The sequence below is a fragment of the Lepidochelys kempii genome, chromosome 27 (assembly GCF_965140265.1).
Source record: "Lepidochelys kempii isolate rLepKem1 chromosome 27, rLepKem1.hap2, whole genome shotgun sequence".
Taxonomy (NCBI): domain Eukaryota; kingdom Metazoa; phylum Chordata; order Testudines; family Cheloniidae; genus Lepidochelys; species Lepidochelys kempii.
In genome coordinates this window covers 10,603,551-10,624,516 of record NC_133282.1, presented here as the reverse complement: position 1 = coordinate 10,624,516, position 20,966 = coordinate 10,603,551, and the positions used below count along the sequence as shown (strand labels likewise).

The 20,966-nt window shown below is 56.4% G+C and overlaps 1 protein-coding gene across 1 annotated transcript in view; it reads right to left on the bottom strand.

Annotated features, from left to right (window-relative positions):
• ACE (angiotensin I converting enzyme) overlaps positions 1 to 20,966 on the bottom strand; it is a 57,812-nt gene that overhangs the window by 18,360 nt on the left and 18,486 nt on the right. The window contains exons 3-11 of the mRNA XM_073326207.1: positions 14,995 to 15,088; positions 13,766 to 13,909; positions 12,498 to 12,689; positions 10,519 to 10,616; positions 8,093 to 8,265; positions 6,412 to 6,635; positions 3,578 to 3,722; positions 1,950 to 2,048; positions 638 to 760 (exon numbers count right to left, since the gene is read on the bottom strand). Of these exons, the coding sequence (XP_073182308.1) occupies positions 638 to 760; positions 1,950 to 2,048; positions 3,578 to 3,722; positions 6,412 to 6,635; positions 8,093 to 8,265; positions 10,519 to 10,616; positions 12,498 to 12,689; positions 13,766 to 13,909; positions 14,995 to 15,088 (1,292 nt within the window). The remainder of the gene's footprint in view (positions 1 to 637; positions 761 to 1,949; positions 2,049 to 3,577; positions 3,723 to 6,411; positions 6,636 to 8,092; positions 8,266 to 10,518; positions 10,617 to 12,497; positions 12,690 to 13,765; positions 13,910 to 14,994; positions 15,089 to 20,966) is intronic.

Here is a 20,966-nt window from a genome sequence, read left to right as displayed (position 1 = left end):
TCTTCTCACCATGTGCTTAAGTCACTTTGGAAAATGACACCCAGGCCCCTAAATCACTTAGGTGTCTTTAAAAATTGGACAGCTGGACCTTCTGTTTTTGGGCTTCGTTCAGGCCTGGAGTTGCATCAACTTACATTAGTGCTGGCTTTGCAGAAAGTAAAGTCTTTACACACATCCCTGCCACTTTCACAGAGGGCACCCATCCCTGTATGGAGAACGTGCCCTTAGCTGGGACTTGAACAGGGATTCAGGCGTTTAAAACAGCCACACTACCACTTGAGCTAAAGGCTAATCTCCAGCTAGTCCTAGTGTAGGGACTGACAGCCTCCTGGACCTCCAGCCTGTAGGGAGCAAGGCCATCATATATCCCCCAGATGAACCGATGCACTGATCCCATAAGAACAGCCATTCTGGCTCAGACCAACGGTCCCTCTAGCCCAATCTCATGTCTTCTGACAGTGGCCAGTGCCAGATGCTTCAGAGGGAACCAATGAGAGAGGCTAGTGGAGAATGAAGACACCCCGCCCGCCATGCCTTTTGTGACCTCTTGTGGTCCTTTCTAACCACCCTGCTAGGGTTGGGGCTCCGGGCTGAGCAGCTCACCCCCTTCTTTCCCAAAACCTCCCTCGGCTCTCACCCGAGTTTCGCTCCTGCCTCTTTAGATGTGTAGATGTCACAGGTGTGCAAGGGGCCGGTGTGATTGGCAGCTTGGCACAGGGCCTTGTGAAACTGGAACTGCAGAATAAAGCTCACAAAATACCTGTGAAGAAAGCAAGTGCCATAATAACATAAGAACGGCCATACTGGGTCAGACCAAAGGTCCATCTAGCCCAGTATCCTGTCTTCCAACAGTGGCCAGTGCCAGGTGCCCCAGAGGGAATGAACAGAACAGGTCATCATCGAGTGATCCATCCACTGTTGCCCATTCCCAGCTTCTGGCAAACAGAGGCTAGGGCCACCATTCCTGTCCATCCTGGCTAATAGCCATTGATGGACCTATCCCCCATGAATTTATCTAGTTCTTTTTTGAACCCTGTTATAGTCTTGGCCTTCACAACATCCTCTGGCAAGGAGTTCCACAGGTTGACTGCGTTGTGTGAAGAAATACTTCCTTTCGTTTGTTTTAAACTGGCTGCATGGGAATGGGGGAGAGAGACCAGCCCCAGTACTTTTGCCTCCTGCCATTTACATTCTTCACATCTTTGGAATCATTCTAGGCCCTGAACAATAAAGGGCCCCGATGGTGACTGGTGCGATTAGGCTGTTTCAGAGTCCGACCAGGGGTTTTTGTGCTGACAAAGGGGAGGAGACGAGAGACAGCACTGGGATCAGACAGAAGCACTGTGTACATTTCACCGTCACTGCCCTGTACTCTGGTCTCCTGACGCTGCAGAGCTGGGTTCCCCACACTGTGCTGTACCCCAGTCCTGACCCACAGCACCCCCTGTCATTGCAAACCTGGGCTCCCCACACTGCTCTGCCGATGGTGATTCTATGTGTTGTGCCATTACAAACATTGTGAGTATCAGGGGCAATAGCATCGAATAACTTTAGGTTACCCAGGCTGTATATGAGAGTCTCCAGGAACTGTCACTAATTTTAAGGCTCACTGGGGCCCTGCCACGCATCAGCTTAGCTAGTACATGGCATAGTTCACCCCTTATTATTCCAGTGCAGGGTCCCACGCAGCTTTGCCAGTGGGCCACTATCCTGGCCTACAGAACTCCCAGCCGGAGAGACAGATAGGTATGACCTGTAGGTGCCCCTCGCTGCGGGTCTGGAGGACGCTGCCTGATCCACACAGCAAGCTGCAGCCACTTCCTGTGGCTTTTGTGATACAGATAAACGTGCCACAAAGGACTAGAGTGCAGCCTCGTCAAATTCAGGCTGGTGGATTGGCCCAGCGCACCCGCACATGCCAGTGGTCCGAGAAGCAAGTCACGAAGTACCTGATGTAGGGGGTGTTGCCAGGGATGTGATACTTTGCACCAGGGTCAAAGTTGGTTTCGTTCCTTGCAATGGGAGGACAGATGCCCTGATATTTAGTTCTGTAAAACAAAGGGGTTGGGGGACAAAATGAACGGCATTAGCAGGGGCCTGAAAGAATCGGACACATGAGCCCCTCCCCCCCCCCCGGTGTGTGCATAGTAAAGAGGAAACAAGAAGAAGGAAGAGGGGAAGCTATAGTGATGAACAGCCCTGAACGTGTCTGGGGCTTAATTTCAGATATTTCTATCCATCCACCCCCCAAACATCCGTCCCTCTGTCCACATATACACCCATGCACCACTCACATATTCATCTATCCATCCATCCACATATATACCCATCCATCCATCCATCCATCCATCCATCCACCCACCCACATACCCATCCATCTATCCACATATACACCCCCCCATCCATCCAGACACCCACTCACCCACATATCCATCCATGAATCTATCTTCGCACAAACATACCCATACATCTATCCACATATCCACCCATCCACCCGTCCATCTATCCACATATACACCTGTCCATCCATCCACATACTCTTCCATCCATCCACCCACCCACCCACATGCCCATCCATCTATCCACATATACACTCCCCCACCCATCCACCCACCCACATACCCATCCATCCACTCACCAACACACCCATCCATCTTCGCACAAACATACCCATCCATCTATCCACATATACACGTATCCATCCACCCGCCCACATACCCATCTATCTATCCACATATACACCCACCCACCTACTCATCCATCCATCCACCCACCCACCCACATGCCCATCCATCTATCCACATATACACTCCCCCACCTATCCACCCACCCACATACCCATCCATCCACTCACCAACACACCCATCCATCTTCGCACAAACATACCCATCCATCTATCCACATATACACGTATCCATCCACCCACCCACATACCCATCTATCTATCCACCTACTCACCCACATACATACCTATCCATTCACCCACCTACCCACATATACACCCACCCATCCACCCACCCACATACATACCTATCCATCCATCCATTCATTTACCAGAGTATTGGCCTGGTCCCAAAGCTAAGAACATGTTCTCTTGTTAGATTTCTGGTATTCCCCGTTGGTCACAAGGTTCCTCCCCTTCCGATCCCAACCAGGATGCACGAGTGCAAAGGTGGCCACAATGGCTGCCCAAAGGCACCTGACCTAGCCACATCAATGAAAGGTTCGGGACTGACATTTGGGTCAGTTTCTTCTTTTCTCCAGCCACATTTGTCCCAGCCCATTCTCAAGGGTAAAATTGCAACTACACTGTCTCTATTCATTTCAGCCCATGCTGGGGCCGAGGGTGAACTAATCCGGTCAACTCACAAGCAATCACCATCTGTTTGCACGGTGCATCTTTCAAACCAGAAACAGCACAAAACTATTCACGCTTCACACATGCATGTTCACTTATGCTCACACCCATGGGCGCACAGGTGCACACCCACACACACCTGTGTGGGAAGAAACACGCATGCACACACATGTTCATCAACCACATGTGTGTGTGCATTCACACCAGCGTGCCCTTTACCTCAGATACCACCAGTCATAGTTGTAGCGGCTAGGGGGGGTGCGGCCACTGAAGACATTCCAGCGCCACTGGTCGATGAGGTAACCGAAGGGGAGAAAGGCAATCTTCTCCAAGGCCATTTTCAGCAAGTAGTTGATGTCACTCTCTGCAAGAAACAGAGCCGGAGTGAAGCAGGGAAGGGACCTGGGGGGATGCAGACATTAGTCCAGGCTTCCTGGAAAGAGCCCCCGGACCCCTGCAGTGGGAATTGTGCCCAGGCAGCTTCCTTAGTTGGCCAGAGGAGCAGGAAGGTCTGCGGGGGCAAGCTAAAATGGCATTGTGACACAATGTGCCCCTTTCCTTCAGCAGTCACCTCACTAGACGCTCCTCCCCGGCTCTCCTGACTAGAATGGGGTGATATTTTTTTGACAAAACTTTTATTTTTTCCCCAACGAAAACACCCAACGCATTGTCGGGTCCCCCAAAGCATTGTGGCAATTCACGCCAAATCTGCCAAATTGTTTCAGCCGGAAAAAGAGAAAACCGAAAAACGCTGCTTTTTCCAGTCAAAACGACTTTTGGTTTCAAATTTTACGTCCATTTTATTTGATTTTTTCCCCAACCCCTTCAAAATAAAAGTTTGTTCGACCCGAAACGATTTTTGTCCCGACGTTTCAGGCCAGGATGGAGGTGCGCTGACAGGGCTCCAGACCGGATTCATAATCATCAGCATAAATACGATCCCAAGAACACTTTGTCCCCTGCGAAGCAGCCGCTGGCTTGCAGCAGCAGTTTCCAAAATGCGTTTGGCTCAACCTGGTGCCATCTGGCTCAACACGTGGGCCGGTTAAAGCCCAGCTCCAGGACAGAGCCTTTCCAGCCTTGCCTTTCTCCAGCAGAAACTAGTCACTTTCACTCAGACAGCTGGCCCGGGCCTAAGAGGAATTCACTGAGCATGAAACCCAGCCCAGAGAGCTGACTTCTCCTTGGAAATAGGCTTGCTTGGCTGCAAGATCCAGATTCCAGAAAGAAACCAGGAACAGCTCTGCAAGGGGAGCTCTGTTCTGTTGGCAGGGAGAAGGGTTTGCTTCAAAGCAAACGAGGCACAGAGCCCCGGTTCCCAAGCCAGCCTGCGATTCAGCACCCAGGGGTGTTGCCGTGGGAGTCCTTCAGGGGTGAAGACAATGGCATCTCGGTGTCTGGGCACCAGCCTGCTCCTGCAATCGGATCCATGCAATTACACTCCAAAGCTGGAGGCTAGTTTGAGGCCCCTTTCAAAACCTCTGCACTTGCACTGGTTTGAAACTCCCAAGGCTCTTCCGGCCGCGTGATGACTCTTGCTTTGCATCCGAATAAGCGAGATCAGACTCGGACCCGTGGTCATTCAAATCTTAAGGACAAATAATCCACAAGTCCCTATTCTGTTTTTGCTCAGGCAAAATGTCCATTGACGTTCATGGGCCTGAACCCGAGAAGTGCTGAGCACCCACAACCCCCAGGGAGCCAGCGGGCTCAGGCCCAGGGTCAGTTTTCCCTGAGTAAGAGCTTCCTGGGTCCCAGCGTTTGACGCCTTGCTCCCCTTGCTGACCCAGTGCACAGGGTGGGTGCTAGCCTCGGAGATCCCAGCCTAGCAATAGGATCAGCCGCAGCAGCCACCCGTGTAGCCCCGGCTACCCTCCCCCTGAGTGGCAAATCGTCCGCTCTCATCAGAAGAAGCTAATTGCAGGTGACCTTTGCTGCGGCTTCCCGTCATCACATTAGCTCACGCACTTCTCCTCCGCCCCACAAAGACGCTCGCCTCACCGAAAAGCCTGGACCTGCCGGTGCAGCCTTTGGCTGGGTTATTTAAAGGAGCCTGCCCCTCAGCGAGCAGTTCCCAGGGCTGCAGGGTGGGCAAGTGCCCATGGCTTCAGAACCAGGCGAGCCCCAAATCTCAGCCCAAACAGGTCTTTGGCTGGAGCAGGATTGCGGGACGGGGGAAGGTTCATTCTTTGGAAGGGGAAGTGAACAACTGCCCTGCTGTTGGTCAGGAGGATGCTGGCTGGGTTCCTTAGACTCATGGCCCCTCTCCGCTGCCCGCGTCTCTGGACACCTGGGTCCAGAGCCTCATCTGGTGTAAGCTGGTATAGCTCCACTGAAGTCAATGGAGTTAGGCCAATTTTACAGCAGCTGAGGACCTAGGGCCATTACTTTCAGGTGCTGCCATGGGAGGTTAGCACGAAGGGCCTGTAAGCCACAGCTGCCAGGGTCTTGTCCAAGCTCTGCCACAGACGTGCCATATAACCCTGATCACGTCACTTAACCTCGCTGTTCCTTAGTTTCTCCATTCGTCAAACAGTGATAATGATACTCACGCCCTTTGGGAAGTGCTCTGAGATCTCTCGATTTAAGAATGCCCCACAAGTGCTAGGTGTGAGTAAAAATAAATGCACCAGTCTGGGATGTATGAGCTGCACCAGCACGGAGAGCAGCCCCCAGGCAAGGAGTGACGATGGCTAGAAGCACTCAGAAAATCCCCTCAGAGCTAACTCTGGACTCAGATGCTCTCCTGGACCAGCCAACGTGCAACACAAGAGCTGGAGGGACTGGGCAGCTGGGGGTGTGATGACAGTGGGGAGCCCAAACCACTCCAGCCTAAAGACACACTTGGGCATGAATGGCAGAGTTAGCAACTTGCATGCCGGAGGCAGGGGAGAGTGTGTGGAAGGTGCCCTGGTTCAGAGCAGCCATACCAGGGCCCTGGCGCTTTCCTCCCTGCAGATCTCAGCTCATGCTGCAGCCCCCTACCCACCCCACCCCCTGTCCAGAGGAGGTATCTGGTTCCCGGTGCCTTGGGGGCATGTCCCCGCTGGTACCTGCATCCTGGGTGACTTGGCTGAGGAGCCCAAGCTTCTGGAGATGCCCGGGGGTGGAGACCGACAGGCTCATGACGTCGCCGATGGCCTCGTGGAAGCCAGGGTTGGCCCCGCTGCGGAAGGTGACCGGCTGGTCCTTGTACTGCAGGTAATACTCGACGTGCCCCATCTCGTGGTGCACCGTGAAGAGCTGCTCCATGGTGACTGTGGTGCACTGCTTGATCCTGCAGGGCGAGGGGCAGAGTCCTGTCCACACGCGCCCTTTGCACTGAGGAGGGCTTGACCTGCCTGCTCCCCCTGCTGGGATACACACAGCCCCGGGAGGGAGGGAGGGAGCCTGCTAGCCCCTGGCAGGTGGGAAGCAACATACTCCGTGGGGCAGGGACAGTCAGCAGCCCGCACAACCCCCCACCCCTGCTGGGAACACTGGGGGGATGGAGAACACCCTCCTATTGCTCCCTCCTTGCTCCCCCCAGTAACGGATGCTCACAGCAGCACAGAAGAGACCCTAGGGTGCTGGCGAGGGTCAGTGCAAAGGGGGACTCCGGCAGGTGGTGTCGGTGGAGAGGGGAGAACATGGGCTGCTAAGCTGGATGGGAGAAGGAGTTCTGCCGGGATGGGAACACGTTAGCTATGCAGAGAGAACCCCCCCCACCCCACATTGCTGCATCTCTACTGAGGGCGGGGGGAGGGTTGCTGGCATGGTTACATGGCTAGGAGGCGTGGGGGGGATGTGTCACCCTCGGGGGCTTGCCAGCATGGTTATGTGGCTAGGAGATGTGGGGGGGGTGGGTGGGTGGCGGTTTCTGCTGGCATGGTTACATGGCTAGGAGGTGTGGGGGGGATGTGTCACCCTCGGGAGCTTGCCGGCATGGTTCTGTGGCTAGGAGATGTGGGGGGGGTGGGTGGCGGTTTCTGCTGGCATGGTTACATGGCTAGGAGGCGTGGGGGGGATGTGTCACCCTCGGGGGCTTGCCAGCATGGTTATGTGGCTAGGAGATGTGGGGGGGGGGCAGTTTCTGCTGGCATGGTTACATGGCTAGGAGGCGTGGGGGGGATGTGTCACCCTCGGGGGCTTGCTGGCATGGTTCTGTGGCTAGGAGATGGGGGGGCAGTTTCTGCTGGCATGGTTACATGGCTAGGAGGCGTGGGGGGGATGTGTCACCCTCGGGGGCTTGCCGGCATGGTTATGTGGCTAGGAGATGTGGGGGGGCAGTTTCTGCTGGCATGGTTCTGTGGCTAGGAGATGTGGGGGGGGCAGTTTCTGCTGGCATGGTTCTGTGGCTAAGAGGTGCAGGAGGGGGTCACACTGGGGGGTTTCTGGCATGGTTACGTGGCTAGGAGGTGCAGGGAGGTCACCTTTGGGGGGCTGCCGGCATAGTTACATGGCTAAAAGGTGCGGGCGGGGGGGCTCATGCTCCTGACCGACATAGCTATGCCAGTATGTGTTGACCAGGCCTAACTCCTATCTCAGGAGCTGCTAGGAAGAAAGCAGAGGTGGGGCTGGGCTGGGAAACTGAGGTAAAGGGACGTGTCCCCTGGCAGGTGGCACACTCAGCTCCCTCCCACCCGCCAGATTCCTTGCAGCGCTCTCGTGGCCCTCGTCCCCAGGCTGTGCGTGGAGTCAAGAGGCTCCCCAGCCTCTCTCTCCAGTGGGGCCTGGCCTCCCGCCCCCACACACCTGAAGTCCTTGCGGTTGTAGAAGTCCCAGGCGGAGGCGTGGCACACCACCTCCCGCCCGTCCGCCGGCTTCTCCAGCATGGACTTCTCCCAGAACTCCGGCGGCATCCCCAGCAGCCCCAGCGAGGTGAAGAACTCCTCGGAGACCCGGAACATGTGCGTAGCGTTCCAGTTCTGGACAAGCAGAGCCGAGGGAAGCCATCGTTACACGAGCCAGGAGGAGGCCGCCTGGGGCCGGGACGCTCCCGGGCCAGTCATGCAGCGCAAGCCTCAGCCGTGGGAGGGTCAGGTCTTCTCCCAAGGAGTGGCGAAGGGGGCCAGGTTCACAGCCCTGGAGAACAGGGCGTTCTGCCGATCCCCAGGAGAGATACAGTGGGGCAGCTCCCCTGCGCTACCCCACCAGTGCCCCCCCCACCATAGGCGCCGACCTCCCCTCTTTCCCGTGGGTGCTCGACCCCCACCCCCACCCCTTCAATGAGGCCATGCCCCTGCCCCGCCCCCATTCCAACTCCTTCCCCAAATCCCCGCCCCAGCCCTGCCTCTTCCCTGCCTCCTCCCCTGAGCGTGCCATGTTCCCGCTCCTCCCCCTCCCTCCCGGAGCTTGCTAATGCTGCCAAACAGCTGTTTGGCAGCGGCCGGGCGGGAAACACTGGAGGGTAGGTGGAGGCGCGCTCAGGGGAGGAGAAGGAGGTGGGGCAGGGGTTGAGGGGAGCTTGGCTGCCAGTGGATGGAGCACCCACAGAGTCTGCGCCTATGCCCCCCGCTCTGAGAGATGGCTCTTAAGGGAGGCGCAATACCTGCGTGAGGCTGCTGAGATACACCAAGGCAGGGCAGCCCGAGAGATGCTGGTAGCTAAGAGGATGCCAGCAGCAGGACACTAAACAAATCAGGCTCCTCTCCCTGCAGCCCGGAGCCTCGGGCAGCCATTTGCATTAGTGCAAACCGGACTGGTGGTTTTTCCCCCCACACTGGTGCAAATGATGACAGGACGTGCAGGGCATTGACAAATCAGGCCCACTGGGTGGATTGTTAACCCTCTACCCCTGGGGTGGCCAATCTGAGCCTGAGAAGGAGCGAGAATTTACCAATCTACATCGCCAAAGAGCCACAGTAATACGTCAGCAGCCCCCCATCAGCTCCCCCCACTCCCAGCACCTCCCACCCACCAGCAGCCCCGCCGATCAGCGCCTCCTCTTCCCTCCCCATCAGCTGTTTCATGGCGTGCAGGAGGCTCTCAGGGGGAGGAGGGAGGAGCGAGGGCATGGCAGGCTCAGGGGATGGGGTGGGAAGGGGTGGGGCAGGGGCAGGGCCTGTGGCAGAGCCAGAGGTTGAGCAGAGCCAGAGGTTCCCCGGGGAGCCGGAGACACAAGCCGTGCAGAAGAATCTCCCATTAACTGCTCCCGACTGGGCTGAGAGCATGTGAGTGGCCCATGGTGATGCAAGCTGGGGACCCTGGAGCTTTCCTTTGGGACACCAGCAAGGCTCAGTGGGTCCAGCTGCCAGGAGTCTCTCTGTCTGCCCAAGAAGAAATCTCTCACTCACACCCTGCTGCTTACCTTCCCCGTCTTCCCTCCCTTTTCCATTTCCTCTCAGCCCTTCCCTCGCTTTTTTCTCTTTCTTGGGTCAAATTCCTCCCGGGGTCCAGTCTCCTGGACTGCAACACAGCTGCTGCACCCAGGAGGAATTGGACCCATTCTGTTCCCTCGCTGTGCGCACCGAGTAACGTTCCTTCACTGGATCTTGCCTAAGAGATTCTGGAAGGGCGGTCAAAGCAGATTTGTCCAAGTTGGCAGCCTTTTTATCAGCCCTTCCCCAGAAAATTAGTTTCGCCCTGGGCTCAGACCTGGAGGCTGTTGCCACTTGAAAATGGTTTGCGGTCGTGAGTTTCCCCTGGGAGCAGTGACCACAGAAGGGAAGCCCCCCCTCTCTTTCTCCCTCTGCTGTTGGCCTTGGGCTGATGGTGCTAAGATCACTCCCATGAGCCCTGCACCCCGCATCACTGGGAATTTGAATATCCAAGCTGGATGTTTTACTAAAAGATCTGCTCTCGTTCAAGCAGGAACCAATGCAGGGAAGTCCCCTGGTCTGTGCTGTGCAGGCAGTCAGATGAGGTGACCACTGTGGTCCCTTCTGGCCTCAGAGTGTCTCCTCCTATGCCTCCGGCCAGGCGGTGAGGGGGATGCAGTTTGGATGAGAGATGTTCTATGGGGTAAAACATGCCAGGCTCAGCACGGCCCCTCCAGGAGCGACGCGGCTCATCGCTACGGGCAGCGCTCTGCAAACCGCCCCATGGGCAGCAGGCAGGCGTCCTCGTCTCTTGCGGGGTGATTTACCTGCCTCTACCCACAATCCCCAGCACTCAAGCCCTATGTTAGGCTTCGAGGCAAGAGGCTAAACACCCGCAGCGAATGGCCACCAGGTTCTTACTTGCTCCACCATGGCGCTGGTGACGTCCAGGTTGGGTTTGCCCGGGAAGGGGACCATCATATCATAGATATTGTTCCACTGCTGGGCCCACATGTTGCCTGGAGAGAGAACAGCACAGCTCAGGGGTTTGCTACAGCAGGCAGCTGTTCCTGTGAACCACCTCTGGCTGCCTCTAGACGTAGCAGAGAGCTCAGGGCCCATCAGCACACTTTCCTCCAAGGAGCAGGACAGATGGCCACCTACAAGCCTACTGGAGCATCCCTGGAGAAAGGGAGCTTTGGAGCACAGCAGGGGCTCGTCTGGGAGAAGGTATGTGACGGCTCCTTGACTTTCCTCCCTCGTTTCAGCACCTTTTGGAGCTGGAGACACGGAGAGGTCTCCTTTCCTTGTCTCTAGCTGCAATAAGAGGAAGCGCTGTCCAACAGTCAGAGCACTCCCAGGCTCCGTTGCCTGCCCCGCCATTGACTCATTGGGTGATCCCCAGGCAAATCACTGCCCGGCTCCGTGACTCCTTTTCACACCTCTGTACAGCAGGGAGGACGCTTGCCTGGCGACGGGGCTGGGAAAAGTGCGGGAAGCTCTTCGGATGATGGGCACTACGGAAGTGCGAGTTACTGATGCCAGCAGGTGAGGGAGGAGATGGGGCCATGGCGGTGGGGTGGGATCAGATGCCCTCTACCAGGATCTTTGCAACTATCTGATTTCCTAACCATTTGCCAGCCCTTGGGAAGGCGCTGTGGTGCCCTGCCATAGCTACTGCATGCAGGGTGGTTCGTGACAGTCTATGCAACCTCGTGCACAGAGCTTGGCTCCAAGCATTTCCCATTCCCTCGTGCTCCCCCCCAACCCCCGCCAATCAATCGCCTGGCATAAATTCAACTTCAAAGCCATGTAATTAGCGCGCACGGGTGCGTGGAGGAATCTGTTGCAGGGATAAATATCTGGGAATTCCTCCCAGCGCTGACTGGTCAGACCTGATCCTGGGGTTTGTTTGGGTTGTTCCCTCTGCTGTTTTCCTCCCTTTGGGGAGATCTGGAACTGCCTTGAGCAGCTGCTCTGGGCTGATAACAGACTGAGAACAATATGCTTCCAGCTCGAGCAGCTGTGCTGCTCACATGGCCTGATTGTCAGGGGCCACCAGCATGAGTGAGCGTCACGCAGTGATGGGCTAATCTGAGAACACGTTACGGCTCAAAGCACTCTGCAAACCCTGGGCAGGCAGCACTGTGGAAATGCAGCCACCGCTGGAGTCGAGGATGGCAGCTCAAGAGCACGCAGAAGTGGCAGGCGCTGGGAAGTCTCCTCTCTTAGAGAAAGTGCCCTGGAGATCTTTAATGCCAAGGCAGAACCTCAGTGTGTAGGATCTGCCACAGCCCCACGTGTGATGGGGGCCCATCAATCCCACAGGAGCCCTTGGGCCTCATTCTGCGTTGATGGGGAGCTCAGTGCAGAGCGGCCCCTGCTACGCCCAGCATCTCCCGAGCTCTGCTGGGGCAGGGAAGGAGCTGGTGTGGACCGTGTGCAGGGCGTGTATGTAACCCCCTCGGCAGGGTGCGCTGTCCTGCTCTGGGGGCAGCTGGGACACAGGCAGAGCTTGATTGTTTAGATCAGGCAGGGGAGGCTTGTGTCTTTAGATTCAGAGGCCCTGGGTTCGATCCCGGCTGCCAACAACTCCCCCCGGAGTACAGCGTTCCTTGCACATGTGGTATCCAGAGCTGGGCACATAGGGCTGCAGCTGCCTGCCCCGAATCCAGCCTCCCACTGCTACCCAAACGCTCCACAATTCCCCCTCCCTGTTGCTGACCTCATGTCCATTCCCCCCACCTCCCTCAATTTCCTTAGCACACGTCAGCTTGCACTGCTGCCAGATCTGCATGGGCACCCCATCCTCCTGAGGCAGCTACTGCCTTCGCACCCAGGAGTGGGAGAGGCGGGCGTCCCTTCCCAGCGGGCACAGGCCCTGCCTTATGCCCACTTACCCAGTAAATGAGCAGGGATGGGGCCCTGGAGGTTGATGTACTTGGGGCCGTAGTGTTCGTACAGCTTCCTCCTGACAAAGGCGTGGAGGTTCAGGTAGAGGGGCTCCAGCTGGTGGTAGAGTTCCTCCAGATCGTCCTCAAAAGTGGGCGAGTCGTACCAGGAGCGCCAGTAAGCGCCAGTATCCTTGAAACCTGGCAACAGAGAGCACAGGGCCAACAGCAGTGAACTCCAGCGTCTTGGCAGGGACAGCAGTTCGGGGACCGCCCCTCCTTGCCTTTCTGCACAAAATCATCCCTGGGGGAGCAAGGATGCCTGCTGGAGGGATGCATGAAAGGCTGAGAGAGGCCCTGTGCCCAGTGGGTAGGGACGCCTGCTCCTCCAGGTGAGCTGCCAGCTGGGGACAGGGGGGAATCCCCAGCTGGTACAGAGCCAGCACGACATCCCCGCTCATTCTCCAGGCCTTACTGATCAGGGGCGTGGCCAGAGGAAAGGGGGTGTGGTCAGAGGAAAGGGGGCATGTCCAGAACTCTGCTAGGCCCAGGCTAGAGCAGCCCCGAGGTTTCCTTTGTTGCACACTCTCAGGCCCTGCTCCGAGCAGAGCTTGGCCAGACCCAGGGACCTTGCGCTGTGGACCAAAGTCTGATCTCACTTACATTTCACTGTGGGAACCCTACTGATGTGTAGCTGAGCAAGAATGCACCAGCAATGAGGAAACTGAGGCCCAGCTACTGCCCCCAGTGCACAGGGGCTGCCATGCTGAAATGGACCCATGGCCGTCAAGGCTGGCATCCTGTCTCCTGCGTTGCCCAGCATCAGATGTGGCACGAGAAGGTGCAGAACTTGCAGGGCTCGACTTTCCTCTCACTTCCACCAGCGGGGTTCCATCGGCTCCTCATTTACACCCGGGCAAGAGGCGACTAACTCCTTGAATGCACTCCTCATGCAATGCTGTGCCGTGGGCGTGGGACAGACATGCCTCCTGACCAAGGTTCCCTCTAATGTTTGACAGGCCGTGTGCGCAAAAAATTTCTTCTGTGCAAATTGTTGTGCGTGCATTGTTTTGTCGTGTGCACGGGGTTTAGGATCTGTGTGCGCACGCAAATGCGCACAGCTTAGAGGGAACAGTGCTCCTGACCCCAGGAGGAGCGATTGTCCTTCATCAGGTGTTTCTGAGCTTGGGGCTGGTTTGTGAGGCTCCCCCGTCCCCCACCCCCTGCTTGGTGACAGAGATGCCTGCAATAGCAGGAGACCGGACTCAATGTCTCACCGTCCATCCTGTAGGCCTCATTGCTCAGCGTCACAAACTCCTCGTACTTGGGCCTCAGGGGGTTTCCAGCTGAGCTGTGCCAGCCCTCCCAGGCATAGAGCAGCTCCTTGTAGCTGCGGGAGTTGGCCATGGTGTTGGTTATCTCTGAGGCATGAAAGAGAAAAACACGACAGAGTCACGCCAGCTTTCGCGGCATGCAGGGGGAGTTTCTTTCCACCCACAATAGGTCTCCCCAATTTCCTAGGGCTGCGCAGATCCCCAGCTGCACGGACACAGGCTGGGGCAGAGGGAGGGGTGTGAACCCCCATCAGGTTCTCTATCGCTCGCGGATCAAGCAGAGACGGGCCTGAGCTTGGAGCCAAACGCTCACAAACATCGGGGTGCCAGACAGTGCCCTGGCTTCACAATGGGCCAAAGCCACGGGAATGGTGGGGTGTCTGCAGCCCCGGTGCCTGTAACATGCTGAACAAACACCCCAGATCCAAACAGCACCCCCCCTTCTCCGGGGCGCTGGACATCTGAAACTGGAGCAGGATTGTGTGGCTCCGGAGGGAGCAGAGGTTGTGATGCAGGAAGGCTTGTCGGCTCTAACGCCCGCCAGGAGCAGCCTAACACCCCTTTTCTCCTGCCCTTGTCCCATCTCCAGTTCAGTGTCGCCTTCCAGTCCCCCCTGAGCTGGAGCTGGCAACCCTGGGTTTGGGGCATGGAGGACTCTCTCGTGTCGGAGCTGCCTGCCACTGGACCCCCTCACCCTGTCACCTGCCTGTGGTGAGTGGTCAGCGCCTGAGACTTCAGAGAAAGTGTCGACAGGCCCATCACATACCCGGCCGTTTGTGCAATATTGCAGGGAAGGGGAGAGGATTCCTCCCTGCCCAGCTGAACCGAGGAGTCTGATTTCCTTCCCCTCAACCACCAACACTGGCTTAGAGCTTCCAAATTCCACTGATGTCAGTGACCAAACTCCCAGGGACTTTAGTGCCACTAGGATCGGGGCTACTGAGCAAGCCAGAGGCTTTGGGCTGCTTTCTTGCCTCCTCGAGAAGGGGCCCAAATCTGGACGGTGCTGATCACGCTCGGCTCCCATTGTCTCCGGCAGAGGCTGAGGGCGCTCAGCACCTTGCAGGCTCAGGCCCACCTCCTGAGCAAGGAGCTTCGAAGTTCAGAAAGCGACGGAGTACGAGTCATTGGGCTCAGGGCTCCCACCCAGCTGGGACGGGAAGGCACCGTACCTGGCTCCAAAGCCCAGCAGTTGGTGGTCTGGTTTGGAGGACACACCTTGGCAGTGGAATAGATATTGTCCATCTCGCTCAGGATGGTGTTGTACTGGGGGAGGAGGCAAAAGCAGATGTTAGGGGTTGAAGAACGTGGAATCAGGGCTTCCTTCAGCACATGGGCACTACAGTCAGAGTTCAGGCACAGGGAGAGAACGGAGGAAACCCTGCCTATGGACTGGCAGCACCTCTGAGGCTCCTGTCACTTTGGTACGTGGTTCTGTGTGCATGTCATTTTGTGTGTGAGCTTGTGAGGGTGAATGGGAATGCAGGTGGGGGTGGCTGTGTGTGCCGTTGGGCTTGTGCAGTTTAATGTGTGTGGAGGAAGAAGGCTGGGCCTGCATATGGTTTGGGGGGGAGTGTATGGGAGCATGTGGCTTGGCAGAAGGGGGGCTGTAAATTCATGAAGGTGGAGGGTGCTTTTCTGTGGGAGTGCATTGTTAGTTGCTCATTAAAATAAGGGGCAAACAGGGGAGCCGATCTGACTGGTTAGACGGAGCCAGGCCATGCATCTCCCAAAGACGGCTCAGCGACCCAAGGTGAGGAATGGTGATGCGGTGTAACGAGCACCGTCAGTGATCCTGGCTTCGTGAGTCAGCCCTCCTGCCACACACAATCTGCAGCCTTAGCGAGACCATGGCAGGCTCATATGGGATCTATCGAAAACAAGGGACGCCCATCCCCAGGGCCAGACAAATAATGTGGCTGGCAGAGGGCCGACAGATGCTGTGCAAAGGCTCCCTTCCCGCCCCACAATCTACCGATACCACTCGATCCTGACCTAGAGCAACCCTGCTATTCATCACTCTGCCAGTACACCCCCAGCTCGACCTGCACCCCCTGCTATTCCAGTCCTGCTCTACACCCCCACCCCTGCGCACAGCTCTTTGCTAAGACACCCGAGTTCTCTGCCAGTTTTCACACCCACTCCCCATCTTTACCAGCCTGATCTGCAGCACCCTGCCGATCCACCCCTGCCATCCACCTACGTCCCAGCGTGGCCACCTCGCCTTATGCCACGTAAAGCTGCCTCACTCACGGTCTAGGTCTCTTTTTGATCAGGGAACCATTTTGTAGGCTGGGAGCTTCCTAACATAGCCCACATAGCCAGGGGCCAGGGACCCACCTACCCTTCCACCCCATAGGACTGACTTCGGCAGCATTCAGATCTCCAGAGAATACAGTTCCTCGGGTTGACCAGGAAGCCCGCAAAGTGCTCCTGGAATTGTATTCAGCCAGCAGGAGGTCCGGCTGGATAGGATGCTGAGTTAGGAGAGTTGGTCTCTATTCCTGGTTCTGCCACTGGCTGGCTGTGTGACCTCCAGCAAGTTGTTTCCCTTCCTGTCTATTTAGGTGGTTGGCTCGTTGCAGCAGGGACTGACTCTCATGATGCGGGTATGCAGTACGCAGCACAAGGATGGGACCCTGATCCTGGCTGAGGCCTCTAGGCTCTGCTGGTGCTCTTTCTGTGAAGCCAGAGGGGCATTCTTGAGGCTGCTGAAAGTGTGGCTTGGATGATGAGATGGGGGCCTGAGGCCCTGACCACTTGTGACCACTAAAGATCCCCCAATGGTTTTCAGATAAGTAGAATTGTTAGCCCCATTGTTCCGGCCAAATTGCAGTTTGGGAAATCACATCCTGCTCCCTAATAGTCCCCTTAAGCTTTCAATGGAATGGTCATTCGCGCTTCTTGTCCTAAATTGCTATGTGGCATCAGCTTTTAAACAGCTGCCACATTGCACCTCAGAAGGGGCTGCATTGCAGTGGTGGGTAAAATGATTCTCACTGATATAGCGCTTTGGGAGGAAAGGCAGGCTCTGGGAGAATACACTCACCGAAAGCCCTTTTAAAAGAAGGAGTAGCTCTTCAGATACCCTCGGGTGCCGCTGCTTATAATGTCCTTTCCCTCTATTGCTGCGGCTGGCTCAGTTTAGTTACGAGGGAAGATCAAAGTTTGGGTCGACAGTTGCACTGGTTACGCTCACTGCCAGCAGCAGGACAATAGCAACAGGGCATTTCCTGCATCCTGAACGCAACAACAATCTCTGGGAGAGGAAACTCCACAGCGTTGTCCCTTCCTCTGGCTGAACTCGCACTGCTGAAGGCGGGAGGGGGCTGGGTGGGAAGCCTTTCTTCTGGAGAAGGAAGGTATTCGCATTCACTCCAAGCCTTACCAGCTGGGAAGGAATAAATACAGCTAATCGTCAGGAAGGAGATTTCAAAACTTGCTGCTTCTGTTCTAGCAGCTAAGAGTGGCAAAGGCTCAGGCTTCTCCCGGCGGGAGGGAGACACTTCCGACACTGCTCGCAGGAAGCCTGGCCTAGTGATGGAGTATGGCTGTGGGTCTAGCACCAGCATGTGGGGTCCCAGTGGCACAGCTTACACTTCTACGTGGTATTTCATCCCGGAGCTTCCCAATGCCCTTCGCAAACCAGACCCAGGTTCCTTGGGAGAGTTCAGCTCCCAGTTAGGCACCTAACCAAGTGGGCAGATTTTCCAAAGAATCCAGCTCACCGGGCACACATTGAGCTCTCCTATTAGCCTGGCACCCATCGTGGGCACGGAGCCCTTGAGAAGCAGGCCCTGAGCTTTTGGGAAAATGTTGCCCCTCTTGCAGAGAAAAACATCTTTGGCCATCACCCAAATGCGACTGTCTCTGGGGAGGAGGCACAGCATGGCGTTACAGCAGCAGCACACTGCAGAGCATTTAAGAAGGGGTCATTTTGCAAGTGTGAAATGCTCACTCACTATGCCCAGAGTGAGTGTGTAATGTTCTCACCAGTCCCAGTGGGTGCAGACTTCGGCTTTGGTAGCACTTTGCACCTGATTAAATGACAACACAAGCTGTTGGACAGAGGCCCTCCCAATTCCTACCTGACAAGCCCCATACGCCACCCCTGTCTGCCTCCTATTCAGCTGCATGGAGCTTTGATGCTCCACGGTGAGGTTTGCTTTGCTGGGAGGAAGGGGTGCTGATGGGCACTGGTTGGCACAGACAGAATGAGTCTGGTTAAACTTGCACAGGGTTAGGTGGAGGTGGTGCCCCGGAGGGTTGGATCAGCAGAGCTCAGGGTCTCTGGAGTCGCCCCTTGCTTTTAAATCAGACTCCACTTGCCCGCCTGGGAGCCAGGCAAAAGGCTTTTATTCCCCACCTTCCTCCTTGGAACCGTTCAGAAGAGCAGCAGTAAATTAACTGCTGCAGGCAGAGTGACAGGATTAGCTGGGTAACTTTGAGCCAGCCCCTCCTATTCAACGCTTTAGCCATCGCTTCCCTTCGCTGCACGGATTTGCGGAGAGCAGCAACTTGCCCGGTCTCCAGCGTTCAGAGTGGGGCCAGCCTGACTCCCCGGAGCAACACGCGGCCCACCTTCCCAGGGTCACACCGGCACCGCTAACCCCGGGGGCTCTGCAGATTTGGGCCGGGTCTGCACACGGATGGGAGACAGCCACGGAGCACCCAGGAGCTGTGGTCAGTCACGAGGCAGTGCTCCTCCCGCTGGCTCATTCCTGACGAATTGCCCCTCCTTCCCTGCAGCATGCTGACTTCTGGAGCAGGTGACAAGCACGACCCGCTTGCTGGTGAGCATCACAGATCCCGTGGGGCTTCTCCTGACCACAGGAGCGGCCTGGAAAAATTCTAGCCTGGACAGTGATTTCCTGCCAAAGCTGCTGCTGTTTTCATTTCCACTCTCTCTCCTTTGGCCTCGGTGCCTTTCCTTTGCTGCCTGTGTGTTTCTTAGCACCCTGTCCTGCTCCATTGTTCATTTTTTTGACAGTCTGTCAACTGGCCTGGCAGCAGCGGCCGCCCTCCCTGTTCCCTTCACACCTCAATGATGTTTCCTCCTCGGTCAAAGAAAAAAATACACTGTCTTTGCTTCTCTGACCCATTGATCTGAGGCCATTACCCCAGCGCTCCCCTGGTGTGCCCCTTGGCATAGTGTAGCAGATGTGATGCCAGTTTGTGCCTCCAGGACTCCTGCCCTTTGTACCCTCACTGCTCCTGAGAGTCTGATTCCCCCGTGCCCCGGGCAGTTGTTTACACCAGTGCAAAGTGCTATCAGATCAGCATCGCAGGCTTTTACAGCTTTGCCCAAGCTGCAGGGCAAATCAGCTCAGGCCGGCATTTTTGCCAGGAAAGAGCAGTAGCCACTGAGGAAACAGGGTGGATGTTGCAGCTGTTCCAGCCGGGGCTCCCACACCTTGCTGGCCGCACACCTGACCAGCAAGTTACAGAAAAAGTTATTTCGATTAAAGCCCTGAGGCTTGGAAACATTGATGCCCTGGTAATCATGCCATCCTAGGAAAGGTGAAAGCCATGGTAGGGGCCCCTTTTGGTTTGGCAGCCAGGGTGTCATTTCAGAAAAAATCTTGGGGGTTGGGGAGAGTTGTGTCAACATCTAGACTAGACCATGAACATTTGATACCCTGCAAAGCTGGGGGCGGGGGCCAAAAGGGGTGCGCATGAAAAGTCTGGGAGAGTGGAACTGCCCTCCTTGTCCCATAGCAAATTACAGCCTGTCCAGTGTCCTGACACAGCGACTTTGTAAGCGAGGCAGGATGGTCCTGACAGCCCCTGCTCTGCCACAGCCCTGGGTGACCTCAGGCAAGTCGCTTAACCTCTCTGGGCCTCAGTTTCCCACCTGTACAATGGGGAGGCTGCACTCACTCACGATTGGGGTTGGCTCAGATGCTGTGGGGATGGGGGGCAGAGAAGTACCTACGTAGACAGTGGGGACCCCAGCCTTCCTTTGCAGGAGGATTTGGGACCGGTTCTCAGGATGGGATAGCATCTCCATGCCTTTCCGCACCATCTGAGCTGATTTTAGAGAGGGGCCCACGCTGACCTCGGTGACAGCCCAGGGTGAGAAGGTGACTGAAAGCCGCCTTTGCCCCCCAGCGCCGTGGGCTGGGAGGTTGGGCCTGCACCTTCTGGGGGCGCAGAATTTCAGACTCTAAATCAAGCTGCTGGGAACCACTCCCCTCCTGCCCCCTCTTTTTACTCCTCAATCTGAAGCCTGGGGCAGAGCCTCTCTACCACTGGGGCTACATATACCAAAGTGACGAGTGATTTTATTTTTGGGGTGCCCAATTTGAGAGGCCTTAAAGGGGCCTGACTCCCAGACTGTGCCAAGCACCTGCCCTCTGCAAACCAGGCCCCTTTAAGACCCATCTTGCCAGGGGCCCCCAGAATCACTAGAGACTTTGAAAATCACTAGAGACTTAGGCCCTGGAGCCTGGCCTCCCTCTGGTCTTCCTACAGCGTCTCACGCCTCCGCGGGCCCATTGGTTTATTTCTGGCTCCCCTGGTTCTTCTCCTTCCCACGGCACCCGCTGGGTTTCAATTCGTTTGCAATGTTTACTTCTTCCAAGATAAGCCCTCTCAAGCTGCTTCCCAGCCACACACCCTCCCAGGGGGTTCCTTAGGCGCTGGACACACTGCCCAATTCAGTCTTGTCTCCCTCCGCTCTCTACCTTTGCTGGTCCGCTCGCGTGTCTCCTGGCCCGAGAGTTGGAGGGTCAGTTCCCATCCATTCAACGTCAGCCTCCCTTCGGCCGCTGTGAAAACTCCCGCCCTCGCTTCTACAAGGCGTCCCCTCTGCCTGCTACCTCACACGCCTCTCTGACGACACTGATTGCTTTCCGATCTTCCCTCCACATCTGCCTTGGCCTTATCCTAACTTGTGGCATCACACGGGACATGAGCACGCACTGACTTACCTTTAAAGGACAACCATGGTAACTAATGGGGGGGGGCTGCTCTTTTAAGGGTCAGGGGCTTGAGCCGGCCAGCCAGCCCTGTTTGATTATCACACCCAGCTGGAATGGGAGCTCCAAGTTGGCTGACTCCTGAGACTGGCCCTGGAGCAGAGAGAAAGAGCTCTGGCCCCTGCAGCCTTTTCTGGCCAGGAGACCAGCTTTGTTCTGGGTCA